Source organism: Cryptomeria japonica, chromosome 10 (assembly GCF_030272615.1).
Source record: "Cryptomeria japonica chromosome 10, Sugi_1.0, whole genome shotgun sequence".
Classification (NCBI taxonomy): Eukaryota; Viridiplantae; Streptophyta; class Pinopsida; order Cupressales; family Cupressaceae; genus Cryptomeria; species Cryptomeria japonica.
This window is the reverse complement of record NC_081414.1, coordinates 2,891,328-2,910,034: the sequence shown is the minus strand read 5'-3', so window position 1 is coordinate 2,910,034 and position 18,707 is coordinate 2,891,328. Positions and strand designations below refer to the sequence as shown.

At 42.0% G+C, this 18,707-nt stretch overlaps 1 protein-coding gene across 2 annotated transcripts in view; it reads left to right on the top strand.

The window, feature by feature from the left end:
• Window positions 1-1,198: 1,198 nt before the first annotated feature.
• The window catches only part of LOC131069419 (probable plastid-lipid-associated protein 4, chloroplastic), an 80,108-nt gene continuing 62,599 nt past the window's right edge, over window positions 1,199-18,707 (top strand). The window contains exon 1 of one of the 2 annotated variants that reach the window (XM_058004836.2): window positions 1,199-1,691. In XM_058004836.2, the coding sequence (XP_057860819.1) occupies window positions 1,398-1,691 (294 nt within the window). In that variant the 5' untranslated portion in view covers window positions 1,199-1,397. The remainder of the gene's footprint in view (window positions 1,692-18,707) is intronic. The other variant, XM_058004835.2, reaches the window with a different exon arrangement.

Genomic DNA, 18,707 nt, shown 5'->3' with positions numbered 1-18,707 from the left:
ACAAAATGTTTTCTTTCTTCTTTATTAATTTGTTCCCTTTCAAGGCCAACAAATGGGCCATCATCTATTAAATGCATAGTACACCACTAAGCCAAATTTCATAAATGCAAGTGCACATCCCACAATAAATACACATGGGAGGAGAACAAAGTTTAAACAACTAACCATATGCAATAAATAATTCAACACAACATAACATTGAACAAGGAAAAGACTTAGACTGTAAAAAGGCCACTTACTAGCAGGGCGAATCAAACCTCAATGGAGGAGGGCCTGTGCGTCCTTCACCACACCCTTATTGCAAACTATATGTTTTTCTTTTGCTCTTTCGCTTCGCCTCCAAACTCGTAGAAGTTAGAAAATAACATTCACAACACATCAAATGGATATTCTTTTTCTTTCCCTAGAGTACTTTCAATATTGCTAGTCGTTAACAATGACAAAGAACATATATCATGACCAAATATGTTGCGTCTGTCTATTATATGTAGGTTCATTCCTATGGGTTACAAATTGTTTCCACATATTGGATCATTTCTTTAGTAAGTAGTGAGTTGAACATGGACAATGTCCCCTTACAATTCTATGAGGGTGAATTAAAATAACCTTATTTTCTAGATTCAAATGTCCCTTGAAATTCTGTGGAAACCAAGAAATTAAATTTGCAAAAAAAATAAATCTTTAAACAATTTCAAAACTATTATAATACTAAGATACATATCGTAATGAAAGCATCCATTTTAATTATAAAAATAAATCAACATTATACATTACATAAAATCTTAATCTTTATTATTTCACAAACTAAATTTAATTTTCTAAATTAACATTCAATATTTTAATATTTCATGTTTATTAATTACATTGATTAATTAGCTTACATAGCATACTAGGTTAACTCTCCTTCAAAATTTAGTATTCCTTATTTTGGTCTTTTGATTTACATAGGGGAAATAGTTGACTTTGTTTTTATCAATAAAACTATCTTTTTAACTTTTATTTTATTTGTATTTTTAAATATATTTTAAATTTTTCTTTAATAATGTAATATTCTTCTATAATATAAAAGGCCATTAAAAAACAAAAGTGCAAGCAGAAACGAATCAAATCGTTTGGAGGCGACAAGTCTAGGTCTTTCAAACGAATATTAAATCTCGTTAACTTTTGATGTGGGAAACGCGAAGGGCAAAATATAACGAAGCAACAACCACCCAAGAGATAAGGTCTGTTAAGTTACAGGAGCAAAATATATAATAGGTGAGGATGGCAGATAGATTTCGGGATGTGGCACCTCGTGTGCCACGCGAGCAAACTCGCAATGCCACTTACATTTACACGAGCGCAATGGTGTAGAGGGGATTCTGCTATTTTGGAATTTCCCTCGCCACAAAGAGAGGATGGCCATCAAATGCATTCATCATCCACTTCAGAGCGCACTGGTGCTCAATGAACCAACTGCGCCACTCACAGGAAGGGTTTCGCGTTTGAATGTGGATACTTTTACCAGAAGCAATGTGAACTATTTGAGCGTGGCTATTTGTATTTCTAGGCCCGTGAAGGCGCAGGCGTCCCTGTTTCCGTTTTCGAAGAAAAAAGACAGGGCAGTAGTGAAAGAGGAGCTGCTTCAAGCAATTGCGCCCTTAGACAGAGGAGCTAACGCTACTCCTGATGATCAGTACCGAGTTGAAAAGGTTACTTCTTAAACGATGATTCTTCGTTATATGTTAGCAATTGTTGAATTAATATTTCTTAACCATTGCAGAGTATCTGAGTTTTTGGTTTTTAATCTGGAAATAGACATCTTAGAGCGCACTGACATGCTAATTTAATTAACACTGCGACCGGCAAATCAATATGGGAGCCTGTGGATGATGGAAAGGGCCTGTTTTAGGGAGGATGGGATAACCTCATGACAGGGACACCCTTCCTAGCGTTTGTTTTATACTTTTAGTTGTGTAAATTTGTTATGAATTTTGTTTTGTGATGTTGTAGAGGGCCGCCTTTTTTGTTTTAGGCAGGGGGTGGGAGAGTATGACGGCTGCTTCCTTTTGGGGTTGTCTGATCCTTCGTTTCTTGGCTTTACTGGTTTGTTGGTCTTTTGGGGCATGATGCTTTTCGGTCTCTATTATTTAGGATAGGCTGTATGTATTTTTCTTGGTTAATAAATACGGAACTATTTCATCAAAAAAATACATGCCAAATTCAATGCTCGTAGTTGGCTCACTGATTAAACATTACTGGACATACATATTGATGCCTTCTGATTCACCCTTCCTTTGGCTCTAGAGCAAACGAATTGCGTTCCTGAGTGAAGGAGGATTCAGGCTGGGGAAGCCTGTGGACATAGGCAAAAGGCAGAGGCGCTCGTCTTACTGGTCACTGCGAGAGTGGTTTGGAGCAGGAGAGATAGCATTGATGCACATCAGTAATGATTGGGAGATAGCTCCCATTTAGAACAATACTGAAACAAGGTGTGGGATGCTATGGAAATTCTTCATGCCTTGGATATTAATTGGATTGATAGATCAGAGAATTCCTCGGTGGGAGTGTTGGGCAGCCATTGCCTTCAGTATTGCCCATGCTTACAATTTTTGGGGCTGGCCCTGTGGAGGAAATTATTTCACCCGAGGCTGGCCCTATAGAGGCAACTCTTTTGCCTGATCTGTCTCCTTGTTAGAAATGGTTGAATTCACTCCCACATCTTGGCGTAGGGCTACCATCATTAATGTAGGTGAAATTCGTTGGCCAATTACTTTGCTGTATGGCCCTATTCCATCCCCTTTAACTACTACTGGGTTTCAAGCATTGTTACAAGGATGCCTTCTTACCTCTCTGAATATCGGGATATGTGTTGTCAGGTGATTAGGCATTTTGTTAGACATGCTATGATTTAACAAATAAGATGTTATGCTTTGTGGGGAATGGCTAATTGAGAAGAAATGTACATAGACCTATCTTGATTTTGAGTTGTTGGCAGGGTTGTTGTCTACCAGAAATATCTGTCATAACCTAATGTATATCATTGTTCACAATAATTTCAAGCTTCCACAATCTAAGGACACATTGGCTAGAAACTTTCCAAATCAATGTTTTGAGCCACAATTTGTGGCCTATCAACAAAATGGATGAGTGATTAGTGATTGAAGACCTTAACATAGATAGCTTCATTTTATACAACAAGAGGCGGTTTGTCCTTTCCAATTAATTTTGCTAAACATGGAAAAATATAGATATTTTTTATCTCATCGATGATTATGTTTTGTCGCTCCTGTTGTGATTTTTGTGAATACACACATTAAATAAATTATGCTCATTGTGATTAAGAGTTTTTCCAATAACTGTGGAAAGCAGTGAATATTCTAACTGTTAGAACAGTTGGTGTTATTATCCAGAAGTTGAGTTAATTGTAGAACAGCTGTTTGGTAAGGAGTTGAGTTTTTTTGGACCAAGTAATTGAGATGCACAAACGACTGTATTGATAAATCAGTTGACTATTTAGTTAGCTTTAGTTGTTGACACCATGCATGACGTGTTGGCAATAAAAGTGCAACTAACAGTAGTTAGCATATTACTAAATTCCATCATATAAAAATCAAAATTAGAATTTAATACATACCATAGACCAAGAAACAAGTTCAACTCTAAATGAGTTATAATGCCACTTCAACTAGCCATGTCATAGGTAGAATTTGCCTCATCTAAAAAGATTTTTGGCAAGTTATGCAATAATAACACCTAAGTAGGCACATTCGAGAGTTATATCTCAATTCCCCGTCACCCCCTCATTGTAATCAAGTTTTATATTTGACAGATTCTCTACTTTACTAGGAGATGCGTCTCCTACCCCCTGAGATGCGTACCAGAGACAAAGATGCGTCTCCGTTACTAGAAATGTCTCCGGAAACTTCCCAATGCACATGCCATTTAGATTGGCTATGGTACTAGTAGTGTAAGCAATTTTAATTTCAACTTTTGTTCAATTTTAAATATAACATTAAACTTTACCACTGTTTGTGTTTTCAAAGTTCCATGTCATGATATTTTCTAGAAATTATTAAATTATATTAGAAAAAATTGGCATCTCAAAGTACCCCCATCTCCTATTTTTGAAAATTAGCCGTACTAGTATCGGTACTAGTCTCTAGCGTCTCCAAGTACCCCTGTCTCCCGGTAACCTTGCAGATTCTAATAACTAATGGGGATTTGGGAGTGGAGACCCTAATGAGGTTGAGGGGTACTGCCCCTCATGGGGGTCTGGGGACAATGCCCCTACCAGGGTCAAGGGGCAGTGCCCCTTGTGGGGGTTTGGTGGTAATGTCCCCAACAGGGTCAAGGGGCAGCACCCCTTGTGGGGGTTTGGGGGCAACACCCCCAACGGGATCGAGGGTAGCACCCCTCGTGGGGTTTGGGGGCAATGCAATTAAGGCCTTTGAAACCTTTACCACCAATGAAATAGAGTTTTTTAATTGAAAGCAAGAAAAGATAAATTATATGAATTTGGACGGGTTTTTAATACAATACTCGCAATTTTTTGCATTTATTTGCAAGTTTTATAGGAAAAAGTCGCTGTGAGTTTTTCAAAAACTCGTTGGAGAATAATTGGGCGAGTAACTCACTTGGCATTTGTTGCCGAGAATAATCATTATGTTATGTTGTCATATTATGTTTATGTTGTCGTCGTTAATAATGAGTTACAACAGTCAGTTAGTTAGTCGTCTCGAAGGGCAGTTGGACACGACGGTTGGTCGCAACCCTTCAGGTATTATATATTGCATACCTTTCCTTCTTAGTATCATCATGATAGTGGTATCTAGGTTTAATGTTATAAGCACTTGATGTATATGGACTGTTGAATTAATATAGAAACTGGTTCTTTAATATATTTCAATTCTGTTATGTGCATTTACTTCCTGCATTTAATCGTTTACCCGTAGGTGGCAAACATTTGGCGCCGTTGCCTAGACATACTCGGGAAAGGAAGGAGCGGATGGCGTACGGACATGATGGGCCTAACCATCGGTGAGATTAACCGAGAGGCCGACGACGCACAAACGGAACTCTACGATGGAGAGGACACTGCAACAAGGGAATTCTCAATCCTGCTTCAGGTAGCCATCGAGACCTATGTTCGAAGAGAGGCCACGGAGGCTGAAGTCCCAACAAGTGCCGTGGGGACCGCATTGGAAGTTAGCCCCACAGTGAATCGGTTGATGAACCACCTCCCCTGGTTGCTTGCACAGGCAAGCGAACCCGCCTGGAGGAGATTGCTTGTGAGGAGCGACGCCAACAGGTCCTCCAACAGTATGAAGAAAACAATCGTCGTTGGGACGTAGAGCGTGATGGCAAGAGGCGAAGGGGAAATTGAACCCTGTAATAATCCCGACACAATGTTGACATAAATTGTGGCCGAAAGGGAAAATAATAAAAGTTTTTTTTTTGTGTACATGGTGTGTGCTTGCTATGTACGGAAGTGATTTATGCCCAATATACTAAATAAGGACAAAAATAAAAAGATACAAATTGATGAATGGGAAGTGGCACAAAGAGCGTTGAATCTCAGACAACAAATAGAACGAAGGCGTAGGCTAAGGTAGCTTGCCGAGGGACGACCGGCCGAGGGGTTGCTTGAAGGGAACCCAGGAGGTGTCATGGAGGTTGCGGAGGCAGAGATAGACGGAGATAATTACACTCTCTACACTGTCGTAGGGTTGCCCGAAGGGAACCTAGGAGTCACGGAGGGTGCCGAAGGAGAACTCTATAGTTCGCCAGAATACCATCGTAGGGTAAGAAGTCGCGAAGAGTTGGTGGAACAAACAAGGCGAAGTCTAAACCTGATCGACGCTACCAGAGACCTACTAAAGAACTTGTCCATTTCAGAGGACAATCGGAGGGAGACGACCGAAGGTGACGGTATGGCCGACGGTGTTGGGGGCGCACAAGGGTACCGTACGGAAGGCAATTTGTTCGGTTCGGGGTCAACAACCTTCTCTGGAGGACCCACGAGTGGAGGGTCAGGTGCAGGAGGCGAAGGCGGAGGCGGAGGTGGAGGATCACTAGGTACAAGCACACAAGGCACCAGAGGAGTGAGACCCAGCAGTGGGATGGCAAGTAAGCAGAAGCTGTCGAAGTTCAACGGCGACGGGAAGGAAGATCCCGTCCGCCATTGCCTCACTTGCGAAACCATATGGTCAACGAATGGTGTTACTGACCAGGATGAATGGATAACACAATTTCCAGCAACCTTAAGGGGAGTGGCCATTGACTGGTACTCCGATACAGATAAGACCAAAGTCGGCACATGGCCCAACCTGAAGGAGTTTGAGATAGAGTTTCGCCTCCTTAGAGATGACAATGAAATAGTAGCCGAAATCTATGGCACAAAGCAAAACAAGAACGAGACGGTCCGAGCCTATAGTCAGCGGCTCAAGGAACTATTGGGGAAAATGGAGAGTCAACCAGTGGATGGTTTGAAAAAGAGATGGCTCGTGGAGGGACTGAAAAACTCCCTCCGGAGGAAGATGAAAATTGTTCCACCAACCTCGTACGAAGATGCATATAATAGAGCGATGGATCTCGAGAGCGAGACCAAGACATCCAAGAAGAAAAAGAAGAAGGATAGCTCGTCCGAGGATGATGACTCTTTCGAGGGAAGCAACAGTGATGGTGAGTCCGGCAAAAAGGTGCAAGCCTTGCAGAAGGACATGCTGAGGATGATGAATGAGCTGAAGGTTATGAAGGGAGGTTCGAGTAAGACTGACGAAGGGGAGCTTTGGTGCATGGATTGTAAGACGGACGACCACACGAAAGGCTCCTGCCCAAAGAAAGCCTATTGTGATATATGCCAGTTGATGGGGCATCCCACCAGGGAATGCCCATACAACATGAAAACACGAAACCAACAAGTATTGCTTATGCAGGAACAACCAACTACGTCGGGCGGTACCGACAGCTCCCCGGCGAACAACAATGCAACATCGGGAGGCTACTGAGATAACCGGTGGGGAGGACGAAACAACAATAATAACAATACAAGGAGCCGGATCCAATACGACTCCAAAGGCCGACCGATGATACAATGCAGAGCGTGCAGCCAGTGGGGGCACTTCGCCTGAGACTGCCCGAAGGGAGAGGCCACACAATATTTGTGCAAATGGTGCGGACCGGGAGACCACGAAGACGCCACCTGCTTGAAGTCTGGTGTCAACTTGCTCAATATCGAGGAAACCAAAGAAGAGGAAGTGCTAGCCGTAACCCGCACCCAAGCTAGACAAGCAATGTGCCCAGATTCGGAGATGGAGAAGCGAAGGGTACGGGAAGCACGGGAAGAAATTGAGAAAGAGATATGAGAGGGGGCGAAGGTGAAGGGTACGGTGGGTACTTCCAGCCGATCGGAGGCGGAGGAGGCTATACTAAATCAAATTTTAAAACTGGAGGTGCCTATGAAGGTACACGACCTCCTCTAGACGATGCCTCAATTACGAACGGCGCTGCTGAATAATCTCTCCCAACCACGCACCAATACCAACCACCGCACAGATGTTCCTGGGGGGTCTGCAATAGACCCCAGGCTGCTGGCAGTTAACACTGGAAGGAACCCGACCATTGTGGAGATGGGTATCCTTGGCACCATTATAACCGATACCATCGTCGATGGTGGATCAGGAGTGAATGTTCTTCCAAAAGAAACCTAGCGGAAGCTGACGTTGTGGCCATCTACATTCAATCTGCTGGGAGCAGATCAACATGGAATCAAACCCATCGGGACACTGATGGGCCAGCAAGTTACCATTGGGACGCAACCCTTCATATTGGACTTTGTGGTAATCCTACTAAAGAAAAAAGGGTATGATGCGATCTTAGGGAGAGGGTGGCTGGTGGCAGCCAAGGCTACCCACAACTGGAAGAAGAACACTCTATCTATGGAGAATGGAGGAAGGAAGTTTATCATAGACCTTGGGACGCAGGTGGTTAGTGAGGAACTGGCATCATCTTCGGTATCGGAGGGTGAAGGAGAAGGCGACCTGAGGGACGAAGGACAGGGCTACAGGGAGCCCAACGACGAAGGGATTCTCAAACTAGGAGAGTGCTCTGAGGATGAGACGGGGTCATTGAACGGGCTCTTCCACTGGCAGATGGAGGATTATGAAATGTTCTAGAGCTACAGGCCCGAAGTAGAGGAACCAGAGCAAGTAACAGAGGAGGTGTACCTGTCGGAATACACAGAATATTGGAAGGGAGACGCCCCAAACCTCGGTGACGTAGATAATCCCAAGATCATTCGTGTCGGCAATGATTGGAACCCTGTGTGGAAGGCCGCAACCTTCAAAATCTTTATTCTTCTCCTTCTTATGTACGGGAAGGAGACCGTGGTTCCTGTAGAATTTATGGTTCCAGGTCTTCGGATGGCCATTGAAAATAGACTTGCCATCAACGGGTCCAAATTGAAACCCTAGCACGAGAAGCACGCAGGGGACTCGAGAGGCTGGAAGGACACTTGAGAGTTCGGAGGGGGACCCGAGAGGCCGGGCAGGCGACTTGAGAGGCACAGGAGAAAAGTGTGGGATGCTCGGGCAAGGCAAACTGAGAAGGATGAAGGGTGATCCTAGAGGCACGGGACCCGAGCCGAAGACTCTCTGGACAATTAGATTAGGAAAATAAAAAATGAATAAATATATATATTTTTTGCAAGTGGTGGTGGGACCACCGTACGGTGGAACCACCACGGGAGACCACCGTGCAGTGGGGCACTGTACGATGGAACCACAACGGTCGACCATCGTCTGGTGCACCACCGTGCGGTGGGACATCGTCCGCTGAACCACTGTGCGGTGGGGCACCGTCCGGTGGGGCCCCGTGCGGTGGGACACCGTCCGGTGCACCACCGCCTTGTGCACCACCGTGCGGTGGGACACCATCCGGTGCACCACCGCCTAGTGCACCACCGTGCGGTGAGACACTATACGGTGCACCACCGTCGACGGAGGTCACCGGCCTCTGAGGGTAGAACTCGGCGGGACAACATCCACCGTACGACCTTCTCAACCACCGTATGACAGACCACTCCATCGTACGACATTAACCTTTGTACAGGCTCGAGACATTACAGTCCGTAGGCCTGAAGGAGCACGGCCACAGGGACGACGGTTTAAAAGAGGGTGAAAGGAAAAATACCACGGCACGGAGGGATAAAGGTGGTGATGGCACGTAAAAAAAGAACAAAACGACGACCAGATTTAAAATCATTCGATGGAGTCTGGAGCCAGGACACTGAAAAATTAGAGTGGAGAAGCAGGTTTTTGGCATCTTAAAATATCACGAAAATAATGTGTGCCATGGACTTCCGTGTGGTTTTTGGCATCTTAAAATATCACAAAAATGATGTGCGCTATGGACCCCGTGAGGGGCGCTGCCCCTCGACCCCGCTGGGGGCACTGCCCCCAAGACCCCCAGTTTATTTTTGAGCTACAATACACTTTTTAGAGTTAGGCGAAGCGCATCCGGGAAGTCACGGTAAGTGTTGGGGTTGTTCCGTACTGTGAGAAAGAAGCCTGAAGCTAAGCATTGGCGGGGAAGCCATAAGACGTAGAGGGAGACAAATTTGGAGGTTGCGAACAAACAGAGTTTGAGGGAAGGCATTGCAAGAACGCGAAGTCGTACAGCACCAAAGAGTTATTCAGTTCAGTTATTAGCCTTTGGGGAGTGTGATGGAGGATTTGAGGCGTCTCCTAGCCTTTGTGCCAGAAGGTTGTGGCCACTTCCAGGCATGAATGGTACGCTTTGAGGAACTCGGAGTATGTCTCGACTGGACGTGAGGTTGCCTTGGTGGATGCACAAAGGGCTCGAGAGGAGCTAACCACCAGGTTGGAGGCAGTAGTAGCGTGAGACTTTTCTTATCGTACCCATGAGTTGGATGCCAAGAGGACAGCGCAGGTGGCTATCGAGGACAAATTGGCTAGGGAGACAGTACCATGTGAGTAGCAGTTGGTGGATGCTGAAACTGAAAAATGTGTTTTGCAGAGAAGTTTGGTTAAGGCACAGGAGGATTGTGATGTCAAAGAAAAAAAAAGAGAACTCCTTGCGGAAGCAATAATGGTGACATCCGCACTTGAGCATCGGATGGTAGCAGAAAAGGGTTTTCAGGCGAGGATGCAGCAGGTGTATGAGTTCCACGCTCGACTGGCGTTAGCAATTCCTGCAGTTCTCTACCTTGGTTCTGTTTAATGTCATCTCTATTTTGTATTAAGTCGTTTAGAGACTTATTTTCTTTGGGGGGGGGGATGATGTTGCCGGGACTAATCATTATGTTATGTTGTCATATTATGTTTATGTTGTCGTCGGTAATAATGAGTTAAGGTAGTCAGTTAGTTAGTCGTCCCGAAGGGCAGTTGGATGCGACGGTTGGTCACACCCCTTCGGGTATTATATATTGCATACCTTTCCTTCTTAGTATCATCATGATAGTGGTATTTGGGTTTAATGTACAGAAACTGGTTCTTTAATATATTTCAATTATGTTCTGTGCATTTACTTCCTGTGTTTAATCGTTTACCCGTATGTGGCAAACAACATTTTGACTTGGGAGTACTCGTGAGTCAAAAGAGTTTTTGGTGAGTTTTGCAACATTGGTTTCAACAATTGGAGCTAGCATAATGGCTATAAATGTAATTTCGTTTTTAAAATATACATCAAAGTTGACGGAAATTGTAATGTCCCCACTTTGAAATAGAATTTAATAATAAATAATAATAATAAAAATAAAATATAAAGTAAAATATAAAAGAATATAATTAAACATAATTAAAATTTAATTAAGATAATAAATGGTCAAAAGACATGAAATGAAAAGTTGTGACTCCCTCAAACATGAGATATAAAAGCGAGAGAAGAGCCACATTTGAGGGGGAATACTTAAGGGAATCAGAAGCGCAGATCTGATTTAAATAAGAAGTGCAGATCTGAAAGGACAACAATGACGAGGCATGATCCTTTAAATGGATATCTCTTTTCCAAGAGATGTGTCTCCTCAATAAAATAGGATAGTATAAAAGGATATGGAATGAAGAGAAGAAGAAAGAAGGATAGGAATTAATGAAGGAAATGAATTAATAAAGGAAAAGGCAGCAATAAGAGATGCCACCATCCAAAGAAAGATGTCCACCAAATGACACGACCCCCAGTCCAAGAGGAGGGTATAAGAATAGAGGAAGGGATTTTGGAAGGATCCTCATGGAATCATCAATAAATAATAATTTCACAGTAGCAGAAATATCAAATCAGACAATAGCATCAGATCGAACCAGAGCAAGGTTGCAAAACAGCACATTGGTAAACTGCCCTTGGAAGGAAGAGACTTCAGACTGACCTAGACTGCAAGAGTCCTCTAATTCCATCAGATTATCATTATCTCCCTATAGTCTTGGGTATAAATAATTTTTATATATATTTGTCAATTAATTACATATATATCTGCTATACATGTTCCTTTGCTTAATCAGTAATGTTTAAGTATATATTCCTATAGTTAATCTTTTTCCTCTCTCTTCTTGATGGGGGTTTTTCCCTTCTTGGTGGGCTGCAGTTCCTTTGTTTTCTTTTTCTCCGCCTCTGTTCTTGTTTTCCTTCCTGTTGTTTGTTGTCCACTTGTTTTAGTGGCTGTTTGTTTCTATTCTTGGTTGCCACTTTGTGGTTGTGTTTTGCTGCTTTCTTTGTCTTTTGTTGTTTTTCCTCCTTCAAAGCTTATTCAGCTTCTACAAGATGTAATCTCATAAATTTCAATATGTTGTTACAACTTTTTCTGTGGGAAAATATATATTCCCATGAAAGAATATAGGATAAATATACTTGTTTGAAAACCCTCTTGTGGGAAAAGGCTTGAGGAGTAAGAGATGGGTGATGAGCGGGTTCGTAAGTAGGCCATCCTAGGATGACCTTAGTGGCCCCTAGGACAAGAGGGCGCTTATAGAGTCAAGGAACTCCGTTACGACCTCCCCACAATCCCGCAAGAGGGCATGTGTCTTTGGGAAGATAAGAATAGGTATACATACTGCTTGAAATCCACCTTGCAAGAGAGGGCTTGAGATGTAAGAGGAGGGTGGCGAGAGGGCTTGTAAGTAGGCCGTCCTAGAGGGACCATCACGACCTAGGACAAAGAGGGCATATACAGAGTCAAGTGGCCCCCTTACAACCTCGCCCCAACTCCACAAGATGGCAACTGTTTGTAGGGAGATGAGACATGGTTGGGGAAAACAGGTACAAGCTGCTAAGAAAGCAAAAGAGCTCTGGCAGACATCCACTCTTGGGCTAGTGTAGAAATGGCTTTGGGCAGACCCATCATGTCTCTTCCTCCAAACCCTAACATGCTTGTATAATATTATTGATAGTATATGAATATGATGTGGTTTGTCTAACCTTAATGATTGAACACATATATATTTGTATATGTTACTTATGTTATGATTGTAGGATTCAAATCTAGGATTGCATTATTAAAGAGATATTTACTTGGTAAGATGTATCCCTAGCTCTAATTTGTGCAATTGGTGATTTTAGGGAAAATTCTATGTAATGTCCCCTATTAGGAGGCTGCCAATTCCCAAGGAATAACATACATCACTACTCATTATTTTTGCCTTTGCATTAATTACACAAACTAAGTAACTATGTTTGCTCATATTACAATTGATATTGTCCATATTCAAGCCCAATTCTTACTTCCTTCTAATTGGCAGCCTGTTGTGACCATTTCACACATCGCCCCATTAGAATGGGGACCCCCTCTTTTTGCTTTTGTTTTGCTTTCTCTCTGCTTGTTTTTCTCTCTGCCTTTAGGGTTTTGAGTGAGTGAGTTGTTTGTTTGGGCTAGGGCTAAACCTTAAGGGTTTTTTTTTTTTTTTGGCATCATTCAAGCTAAGTCCAGTCAAATTTTGGAAAATTGTTAAGTGTCTCCTTGAAGAATTGAGATTGTTGGAATGAGGTAAACCTTTTAGGGGAGTCAAATAGGTCTCAGGTTAGGTCTAGATTGAATAAGGGTTTTTAGGGTAAGGTCCAGTTTATTTTCAAGTCTGAGTCAGTTAGGCAAGGTCAGTGAAGAAAGTGAGTCTAGTAGGCTAAGTTAAATAGGGAACAAAATGGATCAAGAGCCTGATAATGTCAAATTCGCTCCTGACCCTTGCTGATGGTCCAGGGCGAAATTCCTTGTAAATTGGATTTCCATCACAATTTTGACTAAGTGTTGACATGTTTGAGGCTGAAATTGTGTGTTCTTGCCTGGAGAAGTTTTGATCAAATAGGTCTCAGGTTAGGTCTAGATTGAATAAGGGTTTTTAGGGTAAGGTCCAGTTTATTTTCAAGTCTGAGTCAGTTAGGCAAGGTCAGTGAAGAAAGTGAGTCTAGTGGGCTAAGTTAAATAGGGAACAAAATGGATCAAGAGCCTGATAATGTCAAATTCGCTCCTGACCCTTGCTGATGGTCCAGGGCGAAATTCCTTGTAAATTGGATTTCCATCACAATTTTGACTAAGTGTTGACATGTTTGAGGCTGAAATTGTGTGTTCTTGCCTGGAGAAGTTTTGATCAATTTTTGGGAAGTAAGATGATGCCTGAAATGCCAAATTCGCTCTTGACCTTTGCTGATGGTCCAGGGCGAACTTCATCCTAAACACAATTTCTTGTTTTTTGATGGATTTGCTAAATGGTTCCTGGCCTTGAAAATAACCTGACTCTGCCTTGTGAAGTGGTTTGAGACTTAAATTTTGAATAGTTAAGCCTAAAATGAGGATTTCGCTCTTGACCCTTGTTGAGGGTCCAGGGCGAAAATGTTGTTTAAGCTTATTGGGCACTGATTTTGGCTAACTTGTTTTGTGCAGGGTCTCCCGGAAGGAGGATTGGACGTCACTTGAGGCAATTGAAGGTTTAAAGACATGAAAAATGATGAATTTTGAGCAACTAAGGACAAAATCGCCCTTGACCCTTGGAGAGGGCCCAGGGCGAAATTTTGATTTTCCTCATTTTGCAGTGAAAGAAGACCAAGTTTTGAACATGAATGGAAAATGAACAACTTCCTCTACCCACCTGAAAAGGTTTTTAACCTGAAATGATGAAGGATCTTGTTGAAAACCTCAAAATCGCTCCTGACCCTTGGAGAGGGTCCAAGGCGAAAGTTCTTATTTGAGTCATTTCTAGCCTTGTTTGGTCAAATTGAGATATCAAAGGTATGATGAATGGTGAAATGAGCATGATGAAACCTCCAAACTTGTTTGAAAATGAAGAAGATGAAGGAGTTTTGTTCAAGAAAGGTAATTTCGCTCCTAACCCTTGTTGAGGGTCCAAAGCGAAATTCTTTATAAGCACATTTTTTTGACCTTTCTTGGGCATAAAAACCTCTTCATAGCATAATGCAAGATGAAATCTTCCTTAGCAAAGAGGTTTTAAGATGAAAAGTGAAGCATTTTGGTCTAGATGGCAAAATTCGCTCCTGACCCTCTCTAAAGGCCCATAGCGAAATTCTAAAAAGCACATTTTTCTTGCAAAATCAAAATGATTTTTATGGTTGGAATGGATGAGAAAAGGCATGTTTTACCCATTGAAGATAATTTGGAGGATCAACAAAGAAGCAATCAGGCTAAATAGGAAAAATCGCTCCTGACCCTTGCTAAGGGCCCAGGGCGAAAAACCTAATATTGGATCTTTTCCTCCAAGTTTGAGCGAAGCTAAGACTAGGCATGAGTTTGAAATGATGTTGGAATTGCCTTGAAGTGAAGGAAGATTGTTAAGAATGTAAGTTTTGAAGGCAATTATCAAAATCGCTCCTGACCCTTGCTGAGGGTCCAGAGCGAATTTCCAAGGTTCTCTCCTTTTTTTGTGGAATTAAGACAAAATCTTGCTTGGATAGGTGAAGGACGTGATGTGTTATGCCTTAGAGGTGATTTGAAGCCTAAAGAATGAAGGAATATGCTTAAAATTCAAAAGTCGCTCCTGACCCTTGGAGAGGGTCCAGGGCGAAAATTTGAAAACCTCTCATTCTACCTTGCAGAAACAAGACAAATCTGGATGGAGTGGATAAGGAAAGACATTGCCTAGTGATGAATTAAAGTTTCAATGAAAAATGATGATGGATTGAGCCTAAATTGAAAAAATCGCTCCTGACCCTTGGAGAGGGTCCAGGGCGAAAAACACCAAAATCACACCTTTTCTCCTAAGATGGATAGAAATAAGACTGGAATTCAGTGAGAAAACCTATTTGAGATGCCTTGAAGAGATTTTGAACTTTGAAAAATGCCAATTTTGAGCCAAATTTGGAAAATCGCTCCTGACCCTTGGAGAGGGTCCAGGGCAAAATTCCTCTAAAGGCATTATTTCCTTCAAGATTTTTTGATGAAGTAACTCAGTTGTGCAAGGAAATAGATCTTGGAAATAATGTTGAGAGTTTCAACAATCAAGCTAAGGTGGATTACAACCTAAAATAAAAAAATCGCTCCTGACCCTTGGAGAGGGTCCGGTGCGAAATCTACAATTCCACCTGAATTCCTCATTCAGAATGCCAAAATTTGAAATGCAAGACCTTAACTGGATATGAATTCACCCTCCAGGAGATTTTAGAGTCAAGGTATGAAATATTCAAGGCTAAATTTGGAAAATCGCTCCTGACCCTTGGAGAGGGTCCAGGGCGAAATTATTTGCAAGCTTCATTTGAGACCTTGATTTAAAAAATTGATATTCTCCAATTCGCACTAAGCACCAAAATTGCTAAATTTGAGGCATTTGGAAAATTAAATTTAAATTCGCATTAATTTCAAAGCATTTTGCATTTAATAAATTAATTTTAAGCCTTGAAAAAATCGAAATTTTACTTTGGAGGCATCTAAAATTAATTTTTTATTAAATTAAAATTTATTAGTGAGCGCTCAAGGCATTATTTTGCTTTATTTTGCAAGTTGGCCACCCTTTTTTGGAGATTTTATTTATTTTTACCCCCTTTTTTTTGCCAAGTTGGCCTTGAAGGGAGTAGGGTGAGCACTCTATATATTGGAGGAGTGTTGCTTCACATTTCAAATCATTCAATCATTCCTTCTAAGTGCGAAATTGGAGAGCAAATTGGAGGAACGAAATATAGCTTGTTTGGAGCGAATTTCTACTAAGTGTTGAAGGCTAAGGAAGGTGGAGTTTATTCTTTTTAAGGCTAGAGGAGGCGCAATTCATCCAAGAGAGGGCTATGATTTAAACTTTGCCTAGCGAAGTCCATTCTCTCTTGCATCATTTTCAAAGGTCTTAGAGTTAGTACTCAAGAGGAGGTATGGCGAAATTATCCTAATATCCTTGTGCAAGACATGATTTTTTTGGACACTTTTTTAGAAAAGCCTAAGTGTTGATTGATTAATTAGGAAATGATAACTCTAGATTTATCATGAAGTTTCCTAATTAATATCTTAAATCTTCCTACCCTTTAATGCTCAAGGACTAATTTTGAAATGTTGTGTAGGTGTCAAGATGGCGACTCCAAAGGCAGGAGCATCTACTAGTCGCCTTGCTCTCATCAAGGAAGATCAGAAGAATGACGAATTGGAGACCAGGATTGTGTCCAAATGGAGTAGTATCAGAGACACCAACTTGGGAAACTTCAATGCGAAGAAGATAATTGAAAGTGGCATCATCAAGGCGGCAGATTTCCCTCCAGCAGTCAAGTGTCATGAGCTGATGATCGAGTGTGCCCGCCACTATGACTCACAATCAAGGTCGATCGTATCCAAGGAAGGGAACACCTTAGCTTACCTTTTAGAGGAAGCTATAAGTGAAGCTCTTCATCTTCTAGAGCATAAAGATATGATTTACAAAAGCTTAGAGGGAGCTAGATCAATGTATGAAGATGATCCCGACACTTGCTTGAATCTCATCAATAAGAATTGGTTGCTCAAAAGTCGGCCTTGCCTGAGCAAGATTCCCAACACATTGCATAGGATCGACTTCCAGGAGGAGTACAGAGATTTGATAACTTTGCTCAATCGAGTTACAGGGGCTCCTCAAGCCTTCTACTTCGAAAAGTGGATGTTCTTCTTCATTCAAGTGATAGTCCAAGGAAAAGGAATGCTTCATTGGGCCATAATTATTAGCAACAATCTGGATGTGCAGTTGAGAAGGCTAAGACCTACCAAATCATTCCACATGAGCTCATATGTTATATATGCCTTGATCAGGAGTTTCGAGTATGCAGGGCTACCTCACAGAGGAGTGATTGGAAGAGGACCCAGAGAAGTGAGAGTTTGTGACTCTTATGTTCATCTGCATCATCCGCCTAGAAGTGACTACAAGTTAGTCAATGATACCTTCACGATGAACATTACTAGGATATTGCAAGGTGGGATTCATAATCGACTATCTCTGGATGCACAAGAACTTATGAAGAAGTATGGTGCATGGTTCATCCAGTTTCAAAAGTTTACATACATCAGAGTTCATGGGTGTCCTTCACCTCCCTACATGTTGCCGAGGTATCCGACAGATAGGATAGTGCTACTTGAGGTGACCAGACAGTTGGTAGCTTATGCGAAGGCATCCAGACACAAGCATGGAAATGGAATTCCCGTGCCCATCATATTGGGGAATTCAGTTGAGGTATGTCCTAATACTCAAGCTTCGGAAGATGTAGAGAAGGAATTATCTTTATATTTATTCACATCCTTTGCCTTGCTGGAGAATTTTGATCGTTACGGTTATATGGAGGAGACAGTCGGTAAGAAATACAAACATGAGTTTCAGGTGGAGGACTTTTGGATGAATCTCCCAAGTGATTTAGAGGTTAAAAGAAAAATGCATTCCAGGCTACCTTTAGATTTCATCAGGAAATGCAAAGTTTATAGAGTAGCTGATCAAGTCCAAGATAATGGCAGATACCTCCAGTCATCCTATGGCAAAGAAGATAAAAAAGTGAAGATAGATTGGAATGAGCCCGAGGTTTTCGACTTGAGAGCTTTGATGGCTCCTGTTTTATCATGTACTCGCAGATGGGTAGATGTACAACATCAGAAGTTGAGGGAGCAGAATGTATCAATGACTTTTACTTTAGAGTCAAGACCAGAAGAAGGAGAAGCAAGCGTGAGTGAGAACACTTCTCATCCTAGAGGTGCAAAGAGGAAAGAAAGACCCGAGAAGAAGGAATCTTCCAAGAAGAAGCAAGAGGCCAATCGAGATCACCCATCAAGTACATCTTCTCGACATGAAAAGAAGGCAAGCCAAGGGGAAGGTCAAGAGAAGATGGTACCTGAAGTTGATGAATCTATGGAATCTATGGTACAAAATGACAAACCAGAGAAGGGACAGACGCCTCAACATTCATCAAGTCAATCTCCCCAAGTTGATGCTAATGAGCTACATGAAGAGAAGAATGATGATGAAGCGACATCTCCTCTCCGAGAAGATGAACCACTGCCTAAAGAAATACAAGTAAGAGAACCAAGATCCGCCATCCGGATTGGTTAAAAGAGAGACTGACAAGAGTGATTGTGGTTGAAGAGGAAGAAGATGTATTTGATTTAGAAAGCCTTATAGGAAATTTTCAAGAGGTAATGGAAAAGAAGAAGGCCACAAAGATTTCCAAGGTGATAAGGGATGAGACAGGATCCAGGAAATTGCAAATAGCTACACCAGTAGTGGACAAGTATGAAGGAGAAATTCTTGCAGATGAGTATGACTTAGAAACATTTGAGCTTGGTCCAC